Genomic DNA, 19,201 nt, shown 5'->3' on the forward strand with positions numbered 1-19,201 from the left:
AGATGATTTACATAAATTAATGGTAGTTTGTATTATTATACATGTTCTAAAATTACTGCATCTTTAAAATATGCCACTGTATTATTTGTCTCCCTTTGCCCTTCAAAAGAGTACGTATGAGCTGACCATTGGTCTCTAAAATGTCTAAACAAAATCATTATGTCATTTCAGACATTCCCTCCCCCCTCATCTGACATTATGGAATGGGATGAAGAGCAAATAACAAAGAGGTTTATTAACACATTTTTGTCTGTGGCAATGCATTTGAGGAAAGTACTAAACTGACCACAAAGCTGCCTGCACTTGTGTAGCTTTGGTAGGTCTTGTTTTTATACACCACAGAAAATAGGAGTGCTATTCCTGCAATTAGGAGAAGCAGATGGACAGCCAGAGAAGAAGCAAAGTCACATATCCCAAACGAAGCTCTGTCTCTCCCAAAAAACACCAGAAAAAAGCATTCCCTTGTATAAGCCAGAGGGTACAGAGCCTCATCAACAATGCTCCCTGAATTAAACAACTCAGCAAGTCTTGGAATAATGTGAAGTGAGAGGGTTAAAAAAGATAAAAATCACATGAGGGCAAATTAGTTATGCAGTTGTCAAGCGAAAGACATTTAATGAGCTTTATCAAATAGAAGAGCAAGTCATGAGGCTGATGAGAACTTCTAATTTTGCACCTGTCTGAAGGACTGTGTCCTTTCATCATCACCCGAGCTTCACCCTCTGAGACAAGACAGTGCCAGTCAGCTGTCCCCAGAACACAAGAAGCGAAAAGCTCAGCATCAAGAGAGTAAATGCCTTGGCCAAGAGCACGGAGGGAATTCACCATCCCGGCATCAAATTCACTGCCCCAGCACTGTCCCTGCTGCCCTGCCCGCGGCAGGTCCCTCACAGAGCTGCTCTGTCCTTGTGAGCACCGGCTCTGCCCTTCCAATGAGCACAGGAGAAAAGCTCCTTCTCCTGGGAGCCGCAAGGAAACCGGGCAGCACAAAGAAAAGTTACTCTCTTTAACATCGCCCCAAACTATCGCAGCCAGGGAATCCATTCAAGTCTCACGGCAGAAAAAGGCGTCATTAAAAGGTAAAGAAGGAACTCCTCTCTCGGAGGAGATGCACAGAGGAAGCCGGCAACAAGTGCCGGCCCTCGCGCGCCCCGGGGAGCTGGCACCGGCTCTGGCTCAGCCTGCGCTGCCTCCTCTCCCTCCCTCTTTGGCACACATGTAACACGAAACTTCGCATCTCCACGACAACCAGCAACAAAAAAAAAAAAAAAAAAAAAAAGAAAGAAAGGCAGAGACAACAGCTGGCTGTCAGCAGCGGAGCAGAGAGGAGCCCAGCGAGCAGCGAGCCGCAGGATGAGGGGAGAGATGACGTGAAAAGTTTAAGACGACGAAAGAAAAACAAGAGGAGAAGCAGAGCTGGCGGTCGGGGTAAGGCTATCGCTGCTGTTCGGTGAAGCGCGGAGGGGCTGGAGCCGGGGGAGCTGTCCCGGCTCGGTCAGCCATGGAGCACAGCTTGGGAGGCGGAATTTGCTCGCCAGGGACACCGAGCAGCGAAGGTGGCAGGAGAAAAGCTTTTAATGGGATTGCGGAGAGCTGCGCCGCAGCCGCCCTCTAACAAAAGGAGCTCCGAGCCCGACTCCGCAACTCCTCTGCCGTGACAAAGGCAGGCTGCTCGGGTTTCTGTGCTCGTACAGAACCAATGTCCCGATAAACTGGTGACCTGATCCAGGAATAGTCGGTGTGGACAAGGCGGCTGGGTCCGAGCTGTGCCGTAGCGGGGAGCACAGGCAGGCGCGGACGGACCCCAGCCACGGCTTCCCCGCAGCTCCTCCCAGCTGCAGCCAAGTTTTAGCCCCCAAATCCTGATGCAGAGAGCTTAGAAAACAAACCCCGGTCGGGGAACTAGCACGCTGTGCAAGTTAAGCATCTGTGTCCAATAGAAATAAACGGAAAGACTTTACAGAGCTGCTAATGAGAACATTTAAAAAAGAAGAAGAATTCAGCCAGTGTACCAGGCACAGATGCTGGTTTAGTGCTCAAAGCAGCAGGAGAAGCGCTGCTCTGAGAGGCACGTTCATGCACATACACAGCTCAGGGCTTACAGAAACCACACCGTCAAGTTTGAATGTAGTGAGAAGGGAAGGAAGAGTAAAAGGATCACCTAAATCCATTAAATTTTACAACATAGAATCATTTAGGTTGAAAAAGACATTTTAGGCCATTGTGTCCAAGCTTTGGTTTTACAGAGGTGTCCCACCTGTGCTCCCATCTTTGTTTTGCTGTTGGGTATGGAAAGAGGGGCTGGTAATGGAGACTGGCCTTGTAAATCCCCACTTTCTGCTATCTGAAGCTGACTTGTCTGTTTGGAAGCTGCTGCAGCTCCCAGCGCTGAGCTGGGACCCCTCAGCCTCTGCCAGGAGGTGCAGGGGCAGTCAGCTGTTTACAAACTGGAGCAGAAAGCCAATTCTCACACAAAAAGGTCTTCCCAATCCTACACATGCCTGTAGGGAGGAATGTTAAGGATCAGGTATTTCCACTTCTCTCCATTTCCATTAACGAGGAATGGAGGGCAGGTCTTTCTGACCCAGTGTTGTACAAACATGGAATTGGAACTGCCCGAGTGAGGAGAGGTAGCAGCTCAGACCCACACGCCTCCAGCCTGGCCCTAAGGCTCAGGGGGATGGAGGGAAGTTTCCACCCTGCTAATGGAGAGTCTCTGTAGGTTGCTTGTTGCAGTTAAGAGAGGTTCTTAAATAAAGCATGTGAAAAAACAAAGTTTAGCGAAACAACAAAGAAAAAAAATCAGGAGGGAGGAGTGAGAGGAGAAGGGCAGGGGAGGGAAGGAGGTGGAGAAACATGCCAAGAAAATCTTAATGGGTTTGGCTGGGGGCTTGTCCAGCTGCAGCCATGCTGTTGATGTGTGGGGGGAGAGGCACAGCAATGTGAAACACATGTCTGGATAAAAACAGCAGGACATGGCTTGTGTTACAGCTGTCACAGTGCACGGGCCTCAGCCTGACTGCAACCAACAGCGGGTGTGGGAATGAAGGTACAAAATAATCCCAGTTTGACAGAGTGGAGACAAGCCCTGAGCACAGAGCCTGCTGTGGGCCAGCAGGGACTGTGAGGGGCTGGGGGCAGCACCCACCCCCAGCTCCATGCAGGTTCTGCCCATGCAGTCACAGCTGAAGAGCCTCCTAACAATTCCTCCTGAGCAGCAGCTGCTGCGGATTTTGATTTTAGAGCTCCTACACCCCAATAGCACCTTTACTAGGATTAGTCCAGGACATTTCAAAAAGCTCAAAAATGTAATTTAGGAGACTTGTAGATGTGAGATCAAGGACAGGGCACAGAAGTGGCTGTTACAAGGTGGAGGAGTTTCCAGCACTCTCAGGACCTCAAGCACCAACTACTGATAGTAGATCCCACTGTGTTTGTGAAGTCACTAAAAGGCTTTCACAGGCACACAGCTACCTCTCAGCCAGCTTCCTGGGAAATGGATATTTTGCTAATATTAGAATAGACTTTCAGGCTAGATTCAAGCATCACCAACCCTAAAAAAAGTTCTCTTGTAGAAGAGCTACAGGTTTATTTTTAAAATTGACCTTTTCCTTTCATTGGATGGCTCAGTGTTTTGTTTTCCCCACTTAAAAAATTTCTAGTAGTGAGAAATTATCTCATGAGGTTTTGTGGATGTGTTTGTGGGATGGACTGGAGAAAACCAGGGTGATCAGCAGAGGTGTAAAGACTCCCAGCTCAGTGTCCCAGTGGGCACCTCTGCTACTGAAACTGGGAATTCAGTGCCTTTTTACATTAATCTAATATTAGGTTGTAGGGAAGAGAAGGCACATTTACAGTGCTGCCTCAAAACCCATCTCCAAATAGTGAGTGGTGGAGATGACAGGGTATTCCAGCCAAAGGGTGACCCAGGCAGGGCAGCTTTAAAATCTCAGGAATGTGTGGCCTTCTGCTCCAAACCAGCTGACAAAGTCCCAGCTTTTCTCCCGTGGCATTGAGCTACAATTTACCAGTTTGGGTGTGTGCTGTTCAAGGGCTGAATTCTCTTGATACTGGAAACTATTTTCATCTGTTTGGGAATGAATTATAGGTCTGTCTGGCTCTGTGCACTCCTGTTTTAAGAAAAAATGGGTTTGTCTGAACTATAGTTAAGATTCACATGGCTGGTCAAGTACAGTCATGGCAGCAAACACTGCATTAACAATGATGAGAGACTGATAATACAACTGCATTTCTATGGCCCTTTTCATCTCAGCAGTACACTAAAAGCTTAGAACAATAAACAATCATGCAGGAGTTATGACATGTTACACCAAAATGCATCCACTGTAGGCACACCTAGAAACCCAGCATTGTTTGAGAACAGGAAGCACTGCAGACCTTATCCATATAAAATCAGGACATTTCAGGGACCAAGAACAAAGCTGGTGCATTTTGAAACTGGCCAAGCCTTCATTTTCTTTAAGAAGTGGCCAAGTACAGTCAGAGGTTATTTTAGAGTTTCAGACCAGAATAAAAAGCATCCCCTCCCCTTTGGCTGCTCAGCACCCTCCTTCCCTGAGGTTGGGCTTGCCTTGTAAGATTTCCAACCAGATAAGCCTCCACAATCCATACAGGCTTCCCATCCCTGTACAGGTCCAATTTCAACCAATTTATTGGACTAGTCTGAGTAAGAACAGCACAACATTTGCTTATTCAAAGCCCCAGTCTTAAGGAAAAGCCAAGGTTGCAATGAGAATGTTGCTCTGGCATTCCACTTGATGGGAACATCAGGAAGGTTCTGCTTGGTAAGGTCTCTGGAGCCATCCTGCTGTGGGAGGAGAGCCAACTCACCATCACTGGGACTTGCTGCATTGGGACTAGAGGCATTGGCAGCTTCTTGTTCCCCCCATAATTCCCCCTTCCAAAGCTTTATCTCCACCTGTAGCTTACTAAAGCAATAAACCCATGCAAGCACAGTAAAACCAATGGATCAGGATTATGGCAAGAATAATATGAGGAGCAAACAAGAGTGGAAAGCACACTTTCATCTACATCCATCCTCAAGAGGCTCAGTGAACAAAGTGTTCAAAGTACTGAGCAAAACAATGGCCAGCTCAGTTTGTAACTGCAGCAAAACCAGGGACTTGCTGCCTTTCTATCTAAAGATTTCCAAGCATGCTGGAAACTTGGACACACAACAATTGACAAACAGAGCTCTGATGTGGTTCCATGTTCTGCTGTCTTGCAGAGATGAAGTCACCCAGCAGTGGGATGTGATGTCTTACCCAAAGTCACAACCAGGGAGCATCACTGGCAGGCCAGGGACACTGCCTGTATTTACTAACTTCCAGTCCTGGGGCTAAACCACAAACTTAAATTTGTGCTTTTTGCACTAAAAAAGGCTGCTCAAATAGCCCCAGGGCTATGTGTAAACAAGTGTCTCATTCTCAGCAGCAAATTTCAGCTCACCCACTCCCTACAGTTCACCTGTGGATGCAGCTGTGTCCACACACAGATCAACACAGACCAAAAACCCCAAATGTACAGCAAAAATGCAAAACCAAAATGTACAGCAATTCCAAAAGACTCATAGCAGCCTCACCAGCTTCAGGCAGACACAGGGATGTGAGACCTCACTGTACATGGTCATCTCAAAGCTTTTTTCTTGGAAAAAGAAGCCTCCATATGCAGCCAGTTCACATAGAAAGAACCCTTGATGGAGGCTTTTCTCTTGAATGTCTAGATTGAGGCTTTTTAATGGCTTTATTCTCCAAGGCACTGAGCAGGCAACTTCTTTGAGTGCTTCAGCATGGCATGAGTCCATTAAAACAACTGAGAAAGATAATTTCAGTGCTATTATGGCAATTTTCACAGCTTTCTTCAGTGGGCACAGCAAGATGAATCTGCATTAGTGCTTTCTGGGAATGTAAACCTATGTAAGTCCTAAACACAGGACATGCACTTGGGGTTTCCAGGGTCATGTAATCCTTGCAGCTGAGCAGCACACCTGCAGCTGTTTGCCATTCCCCTGCATCATTTCTGTGCTCTGTCCTTTCAACCAAGGCTAATAACTCGAGGCACATGGCAGAAGGGGCCTTTTTTTTTTTTATCAAAACCAAATAAACCCAAATTAAATGATTTGTGCTATTCCCTCCCCCTGCTGGGCCTTGCAACATTAGAGGAGGGCAGAAAAGTTTGATGATCTAGTTCCACTGGCATCACTGATTGGATGAGTTATTTCTTAAGTCAAAACCATGAACTTCAGGCTGTCACCCCATCCCAGCAGGATGTCACAAATGTCTTGCCCGTGACAAGACCTTGTATTACTTTCTTTTCTGTGTGAGATTCTTATCTTGCCTCTCTTCATCTGATTTTCACTTCATGTGAGCTCCAACTACAGCTGTGGAGCAGAATTTCCTGACATCAGTCTGACAGTGTGTTATGAAGACCACATTGCAGTGTGGTCATTCAGGATTTTTTCCATGATATGAATGAGTTACATCAGCTCTGCTGCCCTACAGCCAAGTCTCCTCTGCTCTGGAGGGTTCCCATCCTCAGTGGGGCAAGTTTTGAGGAGGGACAGTGATGAGCAAGAAGAAATTCTCAATTGAGGAAAACACTGGCAGACAATTATATTTTCTCCAAACTCCTGAGAATCTCTGAGGTTCTAACTTGAGTGGCTCTTCCAGCCTCTGAAACAGCACTCCTGGCCTAGAAAGTAAACTGGCAGGTAAGGCCCACAACCTTAAGTTTCAAACCTCTTAAGACTTCCCTGTTTTAACAATAATCATCAGAGTTACTGCTTCAACTGAATATCCTGCACCACCTGGCCTTTACTACTGTTGGTGACTGGAAGCTTATTTGAACACAATATAATAAAACAAAAGGAATTAATTCTCACAGCTCCACTCTGTTATTGTAATGTCATCACCTTTGTGTTGTAAATGAGGCAGATGCATAAGACAGCTGATTTAAATCACACTATCCTCACCCTTGTGCTAATCTCAAGGGTAAAATCTTGGTTCCACTGAAATCAATTGGGAAAAGGTCCCATCAAAACTAGTCCTGAAGAAAGACTTTACATCACAAGTAGAATGGAACATACAAAAGTCCATTAATGTAACTGTCTTTCTTGGAGGAGTTTTACTTTTTTCCTTTAAGAATTATTTTATTCTTCACCCTTTTACCTTGCTGCAGAAGCAGAAATCCCAAAGCAGAGAGTCCTTGAAGCAGCAGAAAGTGCAATCAGAAAAACATTTGCTTCCTCATGAGTAGGTTGGAGACTGCACCACCACCATCAAACTTTGTCCCTGATGAAATTCAGACCAAGGTAAACAAGCAACATTCCTTGCAAGTTTTAGAATAAAAACTCCTTCACTCAGCTCCAGATCAGGTACCAAGGGCAGAGTGGAATGTCCATTACAGAGACAGGCCTCATTATTTTTGACTAAGCACTCTGCTAATCCACATGCAGTTCTACAATCAGTAGAACTCAGTAATTTTACCCTGTATAACCAAATTTCAAAGCCTGGCTCTTATACCTGTTGCTTCTGGTGCAACCCAAAGCATGGCATGGAAGTTCACAGCAAATTCATTATGAGGAGAACTTCTGGACAGGCAGAAGCACCTCCAAAGGGAACAAACATTTTCACAATGTTAAAGCCAGAAATTTTATTTTTTGATTTTTTTTTTCTTCTAGAGCCAAGAACAGGAAGCACAAATCATTTCACCTCTGCCTCATCCACCATGTCTTAGAATGGAATCAAAATTGAAAACCTGTTGACACAGAATCCTGCAGCACTAAGGATAAAGCAGCTGTTTCTGGAGAAGCTCACTTGGGGTATGCAATCATCTGGAAAGAAGTATTTAACCCTAGTCCCAAAAGGTGACCTTTTCAGGTCAAAAGCCCACAGCTCTGCCTCCTTCCTGAATTGTAGTGATCTTTGTGTAGATGAGGATTTTCCATCCACCCCCATTTCTAAGAAACCAGCTGGTTCCGATTTTTATTCCTTAGCTTGGATTTAAAAGAACAAAGAAAGCCCTTTTTGAATTGCATAAACATACAAAACTAATTTAACTTGGCACTGTAGTACTTAAGCCCAGCATGCAAAGAAACAGCCAAGGTCTCTCTGTCCTCAGTGTGTTTAGAAAAACTGAACTCCAAGCATCCATTTGTTTGAGTAACCAAGCCAGATGTTCAATAAGGAACTAGCTGGTTTGTTCTGGAAATGTTGTCTTGGTCACTTGGCTTTGTGTTATCACCAAGATCAGGATATTAAATTGCAATGTTCAAGTCCCAAACCCTAGTGTTGCCTGTTACAACACACACAAACCAGTACATTTTGATATTGTAATGAAATAAGAGTTATAACCCATTCAAGTGTTGACTGTCTAAACACTTGTTTTAGGTGGAACTATGGATAGTTCTCAAAAATATCCAATTCCAGTTCCTGACTGAAGCAAAATTTGAAGATCCATAGGTCTCATGCCAGCTAGTTTGTTGCAATGCCTCCTAAAATCCTGTTCATGGGGTATAAGAACAGCAAATATTGGTGACAAAACTGAGGCATTTAACTTTAACTAGACTAATAATATTTTCAGTAACAAGAGCTCCTGATGATCACTCTGGGAATAAAGAAGGCCTAAGATCACTGAGCAGGGCAGGAGGGATTAGCTCCACAGGGGAGAGATCTCCCTGACAGATCCAGGGGCTTTTGCTTTGCTCATCATCAGCAGTGATGGGTGGAACCCACTGTTCAATTCATATATTGCTCTGTGGCTTAAAATAAAAAAAACCCTAAATTTAGCTTTCTTTATAAAACTGCATTCATCTGTAAGAACTTGAAAAGCATCCAGCTGTCTCTAGTGAATGCAGACTTTAACTTTTAGTATCACATACAGTAAAACTGGTTAATAAAAGATTATTAATACTATTGTATTGAGGTGTTGAGGTAAATGCCTTTTTTAAGGTATTTTGAGGTAAATCCCCCTTTTTTTGAAGGGGGGTTCTGTAGCTCAAAGTGTAAGAAGCCTTCAAGGGAGTCTACTTTGTGTTTTTCAGTAACAAACACTGAAGACTATGTACAGTGGAGTTCAGCATTCAAACTGGATTAGAAGTGCATTTGTTTCTGGAAGGACAAGTTAGCACAACTGGAAAAAAAAAGTGCTTTGGCTGGGTGAGAGCCAAGGGCAGGCACTGTCCAGTCTAACTCAGTGCCTGCTGGGAGAAGTGTCCTTGTAGAAGAAACACCATTTGGACTCTGCTTAACAGTAGTTGACAAAAACACTCTTGCAGCTGGATTTTGAAATTAAAACAGTGCCAGGACACGTAGACAATTAATAGTCCTCCACCTTAGCTACTGGGAACAAGGACTGAGACCAGATAAACTTGTTTTCCTTGTGATCACTGGCTGTATAAGAAGGCTGGCAGCTCCCTAGCATTAGTCAGTGAAAAAGTTTATTCTCTGTTTGGTTCTCCTGCAGCATAAAGCCTGGAGAGGTTGTGACAGAATGTCTTCTGAAAGCTTTCTGAAGGAAGTTCAAGCCATTGGTGAGAAGTTTCTCCTCAAGCTCCAGAAACTGCCCAAGGCTGAGCCAGTGGAGATTGTCAGCTTTTCTGTGGTTCTTCTATTTATTGGTGAGTTTGTGGGTGGAGGCTAAGGGGTGTCAGAATTTCTCTCCTCTCCTATGGGGGCAACTTGCTCCACAGGCTGTGTAGGAGGGTTGGTGGTGTTGGCTGTTGTTTTCTAGGCTGTGCTCTAAGGCCCAGGTTAATTCCTAGGTAATTTTTAACATTCAGTGTGTACCTCTACATGATTGCAGAGCATGACAGGAAACAGCACAGCTTTCCCCAAAGCTCCCTTTTCAAACATTAGTTAAATCAGCAATATTTTAACCAACCCAGAGCTGCTGTAATGTTTTGATGCATAGGAGATAGTTTATGACAAATGGTCCTAGAGCATCTCCCTGCCACAGAAGACACTTAAGAGGGGCTCTGAGTGTCATTCTTGTATTGGCTCAGTGAATTCAGATGAGTCCATTTATTCTTCTCTGGTAATGGCAAAATCCCTCCTGCTGCTCTGTGTGGGGATGGCATGGAAGGAGTAGCAACTGGATCAAGAACTGTTGGGTCAAGGAGGATGAAATTTGTTTATACAATGGGAAAATAAGCAGGAAGGAAGACAGGCCCTGCTCCTGGCCAAAAGGAAGGGTGTGTATTCAGCTGGACACTCCTCCCTGGGCTGGAATTCACAATGTCACACCTGCTGCTTTATTTGGTTCATCCCTACAGCTGGTTCCCCACAGGTCAGGTTACCTGGCAGCCCAGGTCCAGGCTTTAAAGGAACACAGGCACACACAGAGGCATGCTCACATTCTTACATGTTCTGCAGGATGGAACATGTCATCCTTTTCTACTCCAGATAAACTAACACAACCCTGCCAACACCTCCCATCCTGGCTAGAGTAGAGGACAGTCAGTTAGCCCACTGTTCTCTGAAATTAACCCCTGCATTTGAAGTATCTTATTTTTTCAAGTTAAATACAGAAGAGTAAAGCCAACCCAGTCATGAGTCTCTATGCTTAAAGAGTGTGCTGAACTCACTCTTCAGAAATACAACTGCCAGTTTGAGTAATCAAACTCCCTCAAGTCTGGTTACTCAAAAATCCAAAGCTGGATTTTCATCCTTTCCAGGCACATGGGCTGTGCTTAGGTACTGCATGTCAGCTCCCAAACAACAGCCCATTAAGTGGGTAAAGAAACCCTCACACGGTTTGGAATGCAGCTCTTAAGGCCTTGAAATGCCTGGTAATGATTGTCCAGATTAAATGGAAAACCAATACAAAGGAACAGGAACTTAGGAGGAGGAAGATGGGGATATAGGGCAAAAAAAGAATTCTCAAGAAACCAGGCTTTGCTCATTTTGCTGCTCACCAAACAACGTGGAGGAGACATAGGGTTACTCTGCAGTAGGAGGAGGAGACATAGGGTTACTCTGATTGTTCCTGTGCTGTGAAGCAAAGTCATTTGTTTCTCTCTGCAGTTACTGTGCTGGTGCTCACGGTCATTGCCTGCAGTTGCTGCTGCTGTGGCTGCGATGGACGCCCTGAGCCCAGACGCAAGAGCCAAGTCAGCCCAGCTGCCCATTCCTGAAGTGACACCCCCTGCTATGCAGGACACACATGGACATCAGGATCAGTGCTATGGGAATGGCTTTCCACACTAGCCCACAGAAAATGGCAATAACAAGATTAATGAACACGACTCAAAGGACCAGAAATCACAGCATGGAGTTCCTTCTCCCTGTGACAGCCACTACTGTGACAAGGAAGGTAAAGCTCCTTCACCATCACTGTGTCCCTCTTCTGGGCTGGGATGGGGTGGGAGGACATGGACACAGATTGCTGAGAAAAGAGAGAGCTTTCCCAAAGACTGCCCTGCAGCTGGGCCAGCTGAGGATCCCCCCATGGACACGGAGCCAGGGAGCAAAGCAGAGGCCACGCACACAGCCACACACGGGGCACTGCCTGCTCTCCTCACCACAAGGATGGTACTGGGCATTAGCAAAACCCACTGACACCACTGGGAGGTCCAATTGCTCAGGTCATCGTGGATCAAGGCCAAACTTGCTCCAGGAGACACGTTTAGCTGAGGTATCTGCTGGAAGGAACAAATGGTGGACCCTCTCATCCAGATGTGCCAGCTGAGGCTCTGAGTACAGCTGGTGTCATTTCATTGGTGATGTGATGATGGGAAATTGCCAAAGAAGAAAACACATCATGTGGAATGCTCTTTGTAAATAGAAAGATGATGGCAAAAGGGAAAAATTCACCAATCCTATGGCTTATTTTGATCATTCTCTGTTCAACATGCTCCCTCTCCACCCCCTGTGGTTCCTATTCCTCTGCTTATTGCAGATGAATGGCTCTTGCAGAGCATGGGAGCTCCAGGAGATGAACAAATCCCAATCCTTACTTGAGGGATCTCTGTGCCTGACTCTCTGCACTGTGTGCAGTTTATTTTAGTAGCCATGAACATGATGCCAAGGGTGTGTTTATGAGCAAGCACAGAGGCATTTCAGAGGAGTGACACATGATGGGAGCCATCACTTCAGGGTATGTGCACAGCAGCTGACAGCGGGCGCTGTGACAGAGCAGAGCCCAGAATGGGCTGCTGGGCTGGAGTTAACAAGTGCAGATAAATCCCTCTTCCATGCTGCAGCCACTGTGCATGTTTGGTTTACACTCCGGTGAACTTCCGAAAGGGATTTACCGACACACAAGGCTGTGGCACAGGCCACCCCTTCCACAACTGGCACAGCACAAGAAGGCCACAATTCTGCACTAAACTCTGAACCACTGGTGTCTCAGCACCAAATGGGAGACCAGCCATCTTTGTGAGAAGGTATAAACAATTACATGAATATAGAGAAGTCATCTTTTTTGCCTCTGTATCCCAACTAAGTGTATGTACCAAAGCCAACGTCTAGCTAGGGAGAACAGAATCATCAAGGTTTTAACAGTGGGCTTTAAAATACTCTTTACACTTCAGGAGTTACAGAAAAATAAAGAAGTCTCTGTATAGAAATGTATTTTCTGTGTTGCCTGCAGCCATATTAGTAAAAGGCACATTACTTCAGCTTCTTATGTATTTAATGCACTTTATTTTTTGCCAACAAACCGGATCTAGGTATTTGGTATTTTTGTACTGCTGCACATTGGAATACATCTGCAGCCAGAGACATAGTCTAAGAATTATAAAAAAAATAAAATTCCTAAAACTACCAGTGTTACTTTTAAATTAATAAAAAGAAAAACCCTCCAGTGGAAAATGAGGATGTTCTTTAGAAATAAATATCTGAGACTCAGCATGACAACCGCCCAGAGCAGACTGCACTAGCATGAGTTACTGCATGCACAGTTACACTGAGACAACAAAGTATAAAAAAAAAAAAGAAAAAAAATTATTAGGCTGTCCCAAAGCTTTCACTGCCAACCAACATGTTAGGGGGAAACAATCTCAAGCATGGCATCAATTTAAACATTCAGAGGTGCCTCACACCAACCTCCTGTCACATAAGTCCTTGCTCATTTCACTCACAAATGAGTGGCAAAGTGACATCGGGAGCCTCAGAATCTCTTTTGCAGAAACAGACTCAACAGATGTTTTTGTATCTAGATTAAGTCACGAGACCCAGGGAAGAACAGAGCTCACTTTCTCTCCAGGCTTGTGCTAGACAGTGCCAGCTGCAGACATTAACAGCATCCCATTGAGGGCTGTTCCAGCAGCACAGAGCCAGCCTGTGCAAAGACAGAGGGAAGCTTGGCAAGCTGGACACACACCAAGGGCTGACAGGTTGCTGTCACTGGGAACAAGCTGCCAGGCCTTATCTCAACAGGAAAAGCCACAAATGCATGTTTCCCAGTGGTGGTACAAGTTAAACCACTGACAGATACCAGGCAGAGGAACGAGAGAAATGGCTCCTGTCTTATCTCAGCCACTGCAAGTTCCTGAATTAGAAACAGAATAAACACAGCAGTGTTAAAAAAAAAAAGGGAAGGAAAGAAAAACAGGCTCCTCTAAAGGATTCAGGTGGCTTTCTGGAGCAGAGGACCAGCTACCATGTAGAGGGGGTCAGTTTCTACACACTTGTTTGGACTTCACAGGCCTGATGTTCTGTTTTGTACCACTGCACTCAGCTGAACTATTCCTACAGCTGGACTCAGACATGCCATGCTTGATCTGCTGCTTTCTTGCATGCATTCAGGGTAGCCTGAAAGATGCCAGCAAGTGCCCAGCTTCCTGCAGCTCTTCAGCTTCTGCTGACTACAAACCTGCTGGTCCCTGGGTCCCTGCTCAGCACTCACACAAACTTTTGTGTTTTGGCTTTGATCAGTACTGAAATACAGACACCTACAGGGAGCAGCAGTGAGGATGGATTCTCTTGTTTCAACCTGCAGAGGGAAATTCAGAAAAGCACAGAATAAGGCAAGGCTGCTTCTAACACAGCAACTGCCATTCATATTGTAAAAGCCTAGGAGGAACTGCATTGGAATACATTACTTCAGTTGTGAAGATAAAAAGTGTTGAAATTGTTTCTTTCCCTGAGGAACCTCAAAGAGCCAGCAAGGCCAACCCCTCCAGCAGAAGTGGTTGAAGTTCTACTAATGACTTAATGGAATAGCTTCTGTTCTGTAACATTATCCCTCTGGTTTGCTTGGCTTGTGAAAAATAAGTTTCCTTTTACACAGGGAGTGTAAAAGTAAGTTTCCTTATTTTTCACAGGCTTGTGAAAAATAAGTTTCCTTTTACATACAGGCAGTGTCACACACCACACTCCTCCTTCTGCCCTCCCTTCTCTCTCCAGCACCATCCCTCTGTCCTTCTCCAGTCAGGAAAGTGATAGAGAGTTTTATTGCAGCTCACCTCAGTGCAATGCTCTGGAATGGGTTTATTCACCTGAACTGTCACAGTGAATTTTGGACTGCAGGGCAATCCTGTTCAGTCTCACTCCAGTCTCCTACTGGAGCTTGCAACACAGGTCCAGCTGGGATCCAGGAAACACAGCCCTCTTCTCTCCACCACATCCTGCAGCCTGCCCCAGACAGAGGACACAGTGGGCCTTTACAAGCCCTGCCAGAGCTGTACGAGTGGATAAAGCCATGAAGAGGAAGAAATGTCTGAGGAACAGCTGAAATAGGACTTCTAAGTTGGGTTCAAGGCCTTTCATTTGATTAGATTAGCCACACCTTTGCAGGAATTAATCAGCTGTTAATCATTTACTTCAGCCCAAAGAGGAAACTTCCAGGTTACCTCTACAAGTCTCCAGGTACAGCAAGGGGTCCCCTCACCACAGGCCAAGATCTCTTGGAGGAGTGAAGAGGAGGCAACAGAGGAAACACCTACTACAAACCACTACAGCTTCAGGTATTTATAAAATGTCATACAGCTCTCCTTTCTGGGAGGTGAACTGCACTTAGCACAAGAGACAGGAACTTCCTGGGGGATGCAGTCCCACGGGATTTCTGCCTTTGGGTCTAAGGAACTTATATCTAGGCTGCCTCATTCTTGAAGGCAAAGGAACACAGAACAGCTTTGATGTCCTGTGTGCTGGTTGGTTAAAGGCTGAGCACAGTGATCTGCCATCTACCCAGAAAACAAACCATTAACTGAATAAATCTGGCTGTTGAGAAAGAAACAAAAAACTTCAGCAAGTGTGAGTTTGTGCTTCAACTCAAATCCAGCCTGCTGAGGATGAAACACTTTACAGAAGTAATTCTTCTTCTTAGAGTATGCAGGATACAGACATAAGAGGCAGCAAATCAAGCAAATTTTCAAAAATAACCTGTAGCTCTTCCTATATTGCATATGCATAATCACATTTGCAATAAAGTGTGAGAAATATTCCATCCTTTCCCTTGAGAAGCAGAGAAGCTTTAGTAAAACCACAAGATGCTCAGTAAGAGATGCTAAATGTTCTTTAGAAAGCTGACAGTGAAGTCATTATTCAAAGTATCAGTGAAAGAGCAAGTGAGTAGAACCCACTGGGATCCCAGTTTAAATTATTACTGGACCTCCTTGTGGGAGGAAAATTTATGCTTTTATTGCAGAGTAACAGAAACCATTACTAAAGCAAACCTCATTAGCAGGAGTTTAACATAAAATTAGGACACCCTTATTAACATATTTGGACTATTCTAAGCCCTATGGAAGAAACAAGTTGTACATGATCCTTGCTTATTATTGGTGGGGTTTTTTGCTTGATTTTTTTAAAGTAAGTGTTCCTTTAATCTCCATTGTGACCTCAGATTTTAAGCCCCCAACTCTCCCTTTTAGAGATCCCTGCAATGGTATCAAGGAATTTCTCCCACTGAATACTTGTTTTTCATGTATAGGCTGTTCAGCTGACACAGAGTTCATATTGCACATGCTGGAGAGACACTGTACTATTGAGAATATTGATAAGCTATGATTAAAATAAATCTCAACAGATTGCTGTAGAGCAAGCAGCTTTTCCTCTTTAAATCTCTGTAGATCTGATTGTTAAACCAGTCTCAGATGGATTTCTTCTGGTTTATGCTCCCATTTCTGTGAAGGGTGACCCTGCTTTTGGAGGGGGATGCCTGCAGGGACAGACACCATGCACACCTGCACTGGTTTTGGGGCTGAGGGCATGGAGAGAATACAAGACCTGACCCTGTTGTTGTCTGTCCCCAGCAGGGTGCAAGCCAGCATGTCACTAGAGCAAGAGGCATCCTCAGAGCTGCAAGACCTAAAGAGCCTGATTGCAACAAGTGGTTGGGCTCTTGGAGGGCTGGTGGTGATTGTCATCTTCTGCTCTGTTTTTATTGCTCTCATTTTGTTTGCTGCTATCTTTGGGTGCTGCACATCTCCAAGGCACAGACGGGGTGGCTCATAGACAGCAAAGTGGGGACACAGAACTCGGTACAGCTGAGCAAGAACCAGCCTGGGTACAATCTGATTGTGTTGTTCACAGAAAACTCTCACCTCACTCCCTGGGTGGTTATTTCTCTTCATGCAACTTCCCTGCATCAAGAACAATGTCCCAATGCCAGCAAGTTGTTCTGCAGGCCACAGCAAACTCACTACATGAGGCTGTCTGGATTCAGGAACTGCAACATTCAGCAAATACCAAAGTAAACTCGTCTCTGATTTTCATCTTTCAAGCAAAACCACCAGCTAGAGGTGGCAAATGGTCAGCCACCACCTAAATCTGATAAAGATGTGTTCTGCTGCTGCAGCTATGTGTGTTGGGGGCAGGGGCGGGGGGTTTAATCTGGCAAAAGGGCAGTAGGAAACTCCGGCCCTGAAAGCTTTGAACCCACTCTCTAAAAGCAGCTTAAACCATTGTTCTCCTGTCATACTCAGGCCTGAGTATGTATAGTAAATACACTATGCAAAAACTTACTTGCCAGTACACAGTCTGTCTTTATTTGTTCTTATTTATTACCTTGCAAGGTCACAGTTTGAGGTTTGCTTTCACTGTTTAGATAGTGAGTAGAACTGTATTAATTCAATATGTAAAAAAGAAATGCAACGTGGCTTTGCTTCCCACAGCACCTCAGTCACCTGCAGAGTTATGAGCAGGGAAGCCAGGCAGGGGTGCTGCACTATGTGACTCTGGGGTGCACACCCCATGATTTGCAGTTGGAAGAGTGGATTGAGCTGGGTAAGGGAAGAAAAGGTCTGGGAGGGGTGATTTCTGATTAAGTCAGTGATATTCCCTTACTCAGATTACTACTTTGAGGGTGGTGAGATATTGGGACAGGTTGCCCAGAGAAGTTCTGGATGCCCCATCCCTTGGAAGGCCAGGTAGGATGAGCCTTGGAGCAACCTGGCCTAAGGGAAAGTGTCCCTGCCCACGGCAGGAGGTTGAACTAGGTCATCTTAAAGGTCTCTTCCAACCCAAACCATTCTATGATTATACATAACCCAGCCACAACTGCCATCTGTGATCTGGGGCAGAGCTCCTCAGACAAATGGATCAAATTCTTAGGAAGTCTCCCAGCAGCTACTTCACAGCATCACCTTGACTTTGGACAAAGAAGTGCCCCTTTGAGTGCCCCAGGGCTCAGTGTTGTACCACACTTCAGTACAAACAAGACCATCCCATAAACTCAGGATTTGTTTGCCAAACATGACGAGAGGAGAACACTCTCACCAAGGCACCAGAAAAGCAGCATGTGTTACATTCATGCTGAAAAAGCTGTTCAAAACCCACATGTGAAAAATGAAACTAAATGAAGAACTTGTAAGCATGACACACAAAGATCATTTTCAGTTAGTGGACATACATTGCTCTCTTCTTGGCAAAATTACAGCTTTGATGTCTGACCCAGCATAGAACAGCAATTAGTACAATTACAGCATGCAGGGCATGAACTAAACCTGAACAAGGCATGTTGTGGTTGCTAATCTGCATTTAGATTGGGCACATCCACAATTTGAGCCTGCTTCTGAAACATTCTAAGCACCACCAGGTCGTTCTAAGGTCAGTGAGAATCACAAACACTTTGCAGAGTGGAAATGCTGAGATTTACAGAAACATTAAATCTGAATGCTTCCATCCCATGGCTCTCTGCCCCCTTAAGAGAAGAGTGATGTACTGAAGGAGGAGAGTCAAAACAAAAGCAAATGCAACAAAGTCAACCCATGATCAAAGATGGAATATTGTAAAATGTAGCACCAGAGAAGTTAAACATCCCCCTGACTTGGTCAGACTCCAAGACCAAGGTCTCAGTTAACTCAGAGGTGGGAGTGGTAAGAGATTTCTCAGGGACACATGCAGGATCTCAGCCATAACAGTTTCTTGGAAGAACAGGACATGTTCTCCCCAGCATTAACAGTGGTCTGTGAAAGAAATGCACTCACCCCAGCTCCTCACAGAAGTTCACAATGGCATCAAAAGCTGTCATCACAGCTTTGTCAGACTCTTTTAAGGTGCCTTTTTTTTCCTGAAAGTAGATGGGATAAGGAACTGTAGTCTTCAATGTAAATTTACACAGAGTAACTCTAGCAATGATCAAATCCAACCCTTCTGAGCTACATGGCAAACAGCTACAGACACCTTCCTGTCTCTGCTCTATTCCTCTGTAATAGAGCTGGCTCTGGCAGCCTTTTCCTTCCCTGCTTCCCTTCCTTCTGCTACCCCGTGAAATGGGGCTCCACACAGCTCTAAACTCAGAACATTTCATTTCATCTCTTCATATTCAGAGGTTACTGCAGGCAAAGCAGAGCAGAGCAAGGCAGGGTGATGCAGGCAGGGGGGTACAGTTCTGCAGCTCTCACCTGGATGTTAGAGAGCTCCTTCTTGATCAGGAAGCTGACTTGATCCCTGTCATTCCTTGAGTAATAGAGGCGACAGCAGGATGGTTTTCCATCTCTCCCAGCTCTGCCAGACTCCTGGTAATACCCAGCCATTGACTTGGCAATATTCCAGTGGGCAACAAATCTGCAGGGGGTAAAACAGGGAATGTGAGGCTGCAGGTTTCTCAGAGACTGGTGTCTGTGGGCATCAACAACAGCAAAAAACAGGGCAGAAAACATAAAAGAGGATGGAACACAGCAAGAGAATTTGCACACTGAAGTTTCAGTCCTCTTAACACACAAGACATGGAAAGCAGCAGAGCTGTAAGAAAACAAATGCACCTGGGCAGCATGTGGGCAGGATGCCACTCCACA

General features: G+C 45.1%; 2 protein-coding genes across 4 annotated transcripts in view; one reads left to right on the top strand and one right to left on the bottom strand.

Annotated features, from left to right (window-relative positions):
- The window catches only part of RECQL5 (RecQ like helicase 5), a 37,928-nt gene that overhangs the window by 11,295 nt on the left and 7,432 nt on the right, over positions 1-19,201 (bottom strand). For all 3 annotated transcript variants that reach the window (XM_054278625.1, XM_054278626.1, XM_054278623.1), the window contains exons 7-8: positions 18,809-18,971; positions 18,392-18,474 (exon numbers count right to left, since the gene is read on the bottom strand). In XM_054278625.1, the coding sequence (XP_054134600.1) occupies positions 18,392-18,474; positions 18,809-18,971 (246 nt within the window). The remainder of the gene's footprint in view (positions 1-18,391; positions 18,475-18,808; positions 18,972-19,201) is intronic.
- Positions 1,333-16,755, top strand: SMIM5 (small integral membrane protein 5). Its single transcript, XM_054278630.1, has 6 exons — positions 1,333-1,428; positions 7,700-7,840; positions 9,484-9,637; positions 11,043-11,331; positions 14,788-14,926; positions 16,217-16,755. Exons 3-4 carry the CDS (start codon positions 9,511-9,513, stop codon positions 11,150-11,152), a joined length of 237 nt encoding a protein of 78 aa, XP_054134605.1. The 5' UTR covers positions 1,333-1,428; positions 7,700-7,840; positions 9,484-9,510; the 3' UTR covers positions 11,153-11,331; positions 14,788-14,926; positions 16,217-16,755.

The sequence above is a fragment of the Melozone crissalis genome, unplaced genomic scaffold, assembly GCF_028551555.1.
Source record: "Melozone crissalis strain CALT ecotype California unplaced genomic scaffold, PUWL_Pcris_2 ptg000026l_1, whole genome shotgun sequence".
Classification (NCBI taxonomy): Eukaryota; Metazoa; Chordata; class Aves; order Passeriformes; family Passerellidae; genus Melozone; species Melozone crissalis.

Excerpts from the sequence above, each read along its gene's own strand:
- SMIM5 (XM_054278630.1), top strand. The coding sequence starts at position 9,511 with ATGTCTTCTGAAAGCTTTCTGAAGGAAGTTCAAGCCATTGGTGAGAAG. Across the intron at positions 9,638-11,042 it reads TGTGGTTCTTCTATTTATTG|TTACTGTGCTGGTGCTCACG; the intron begins GTGAGTTTGTGG and ends TTCTCTCTGCAG.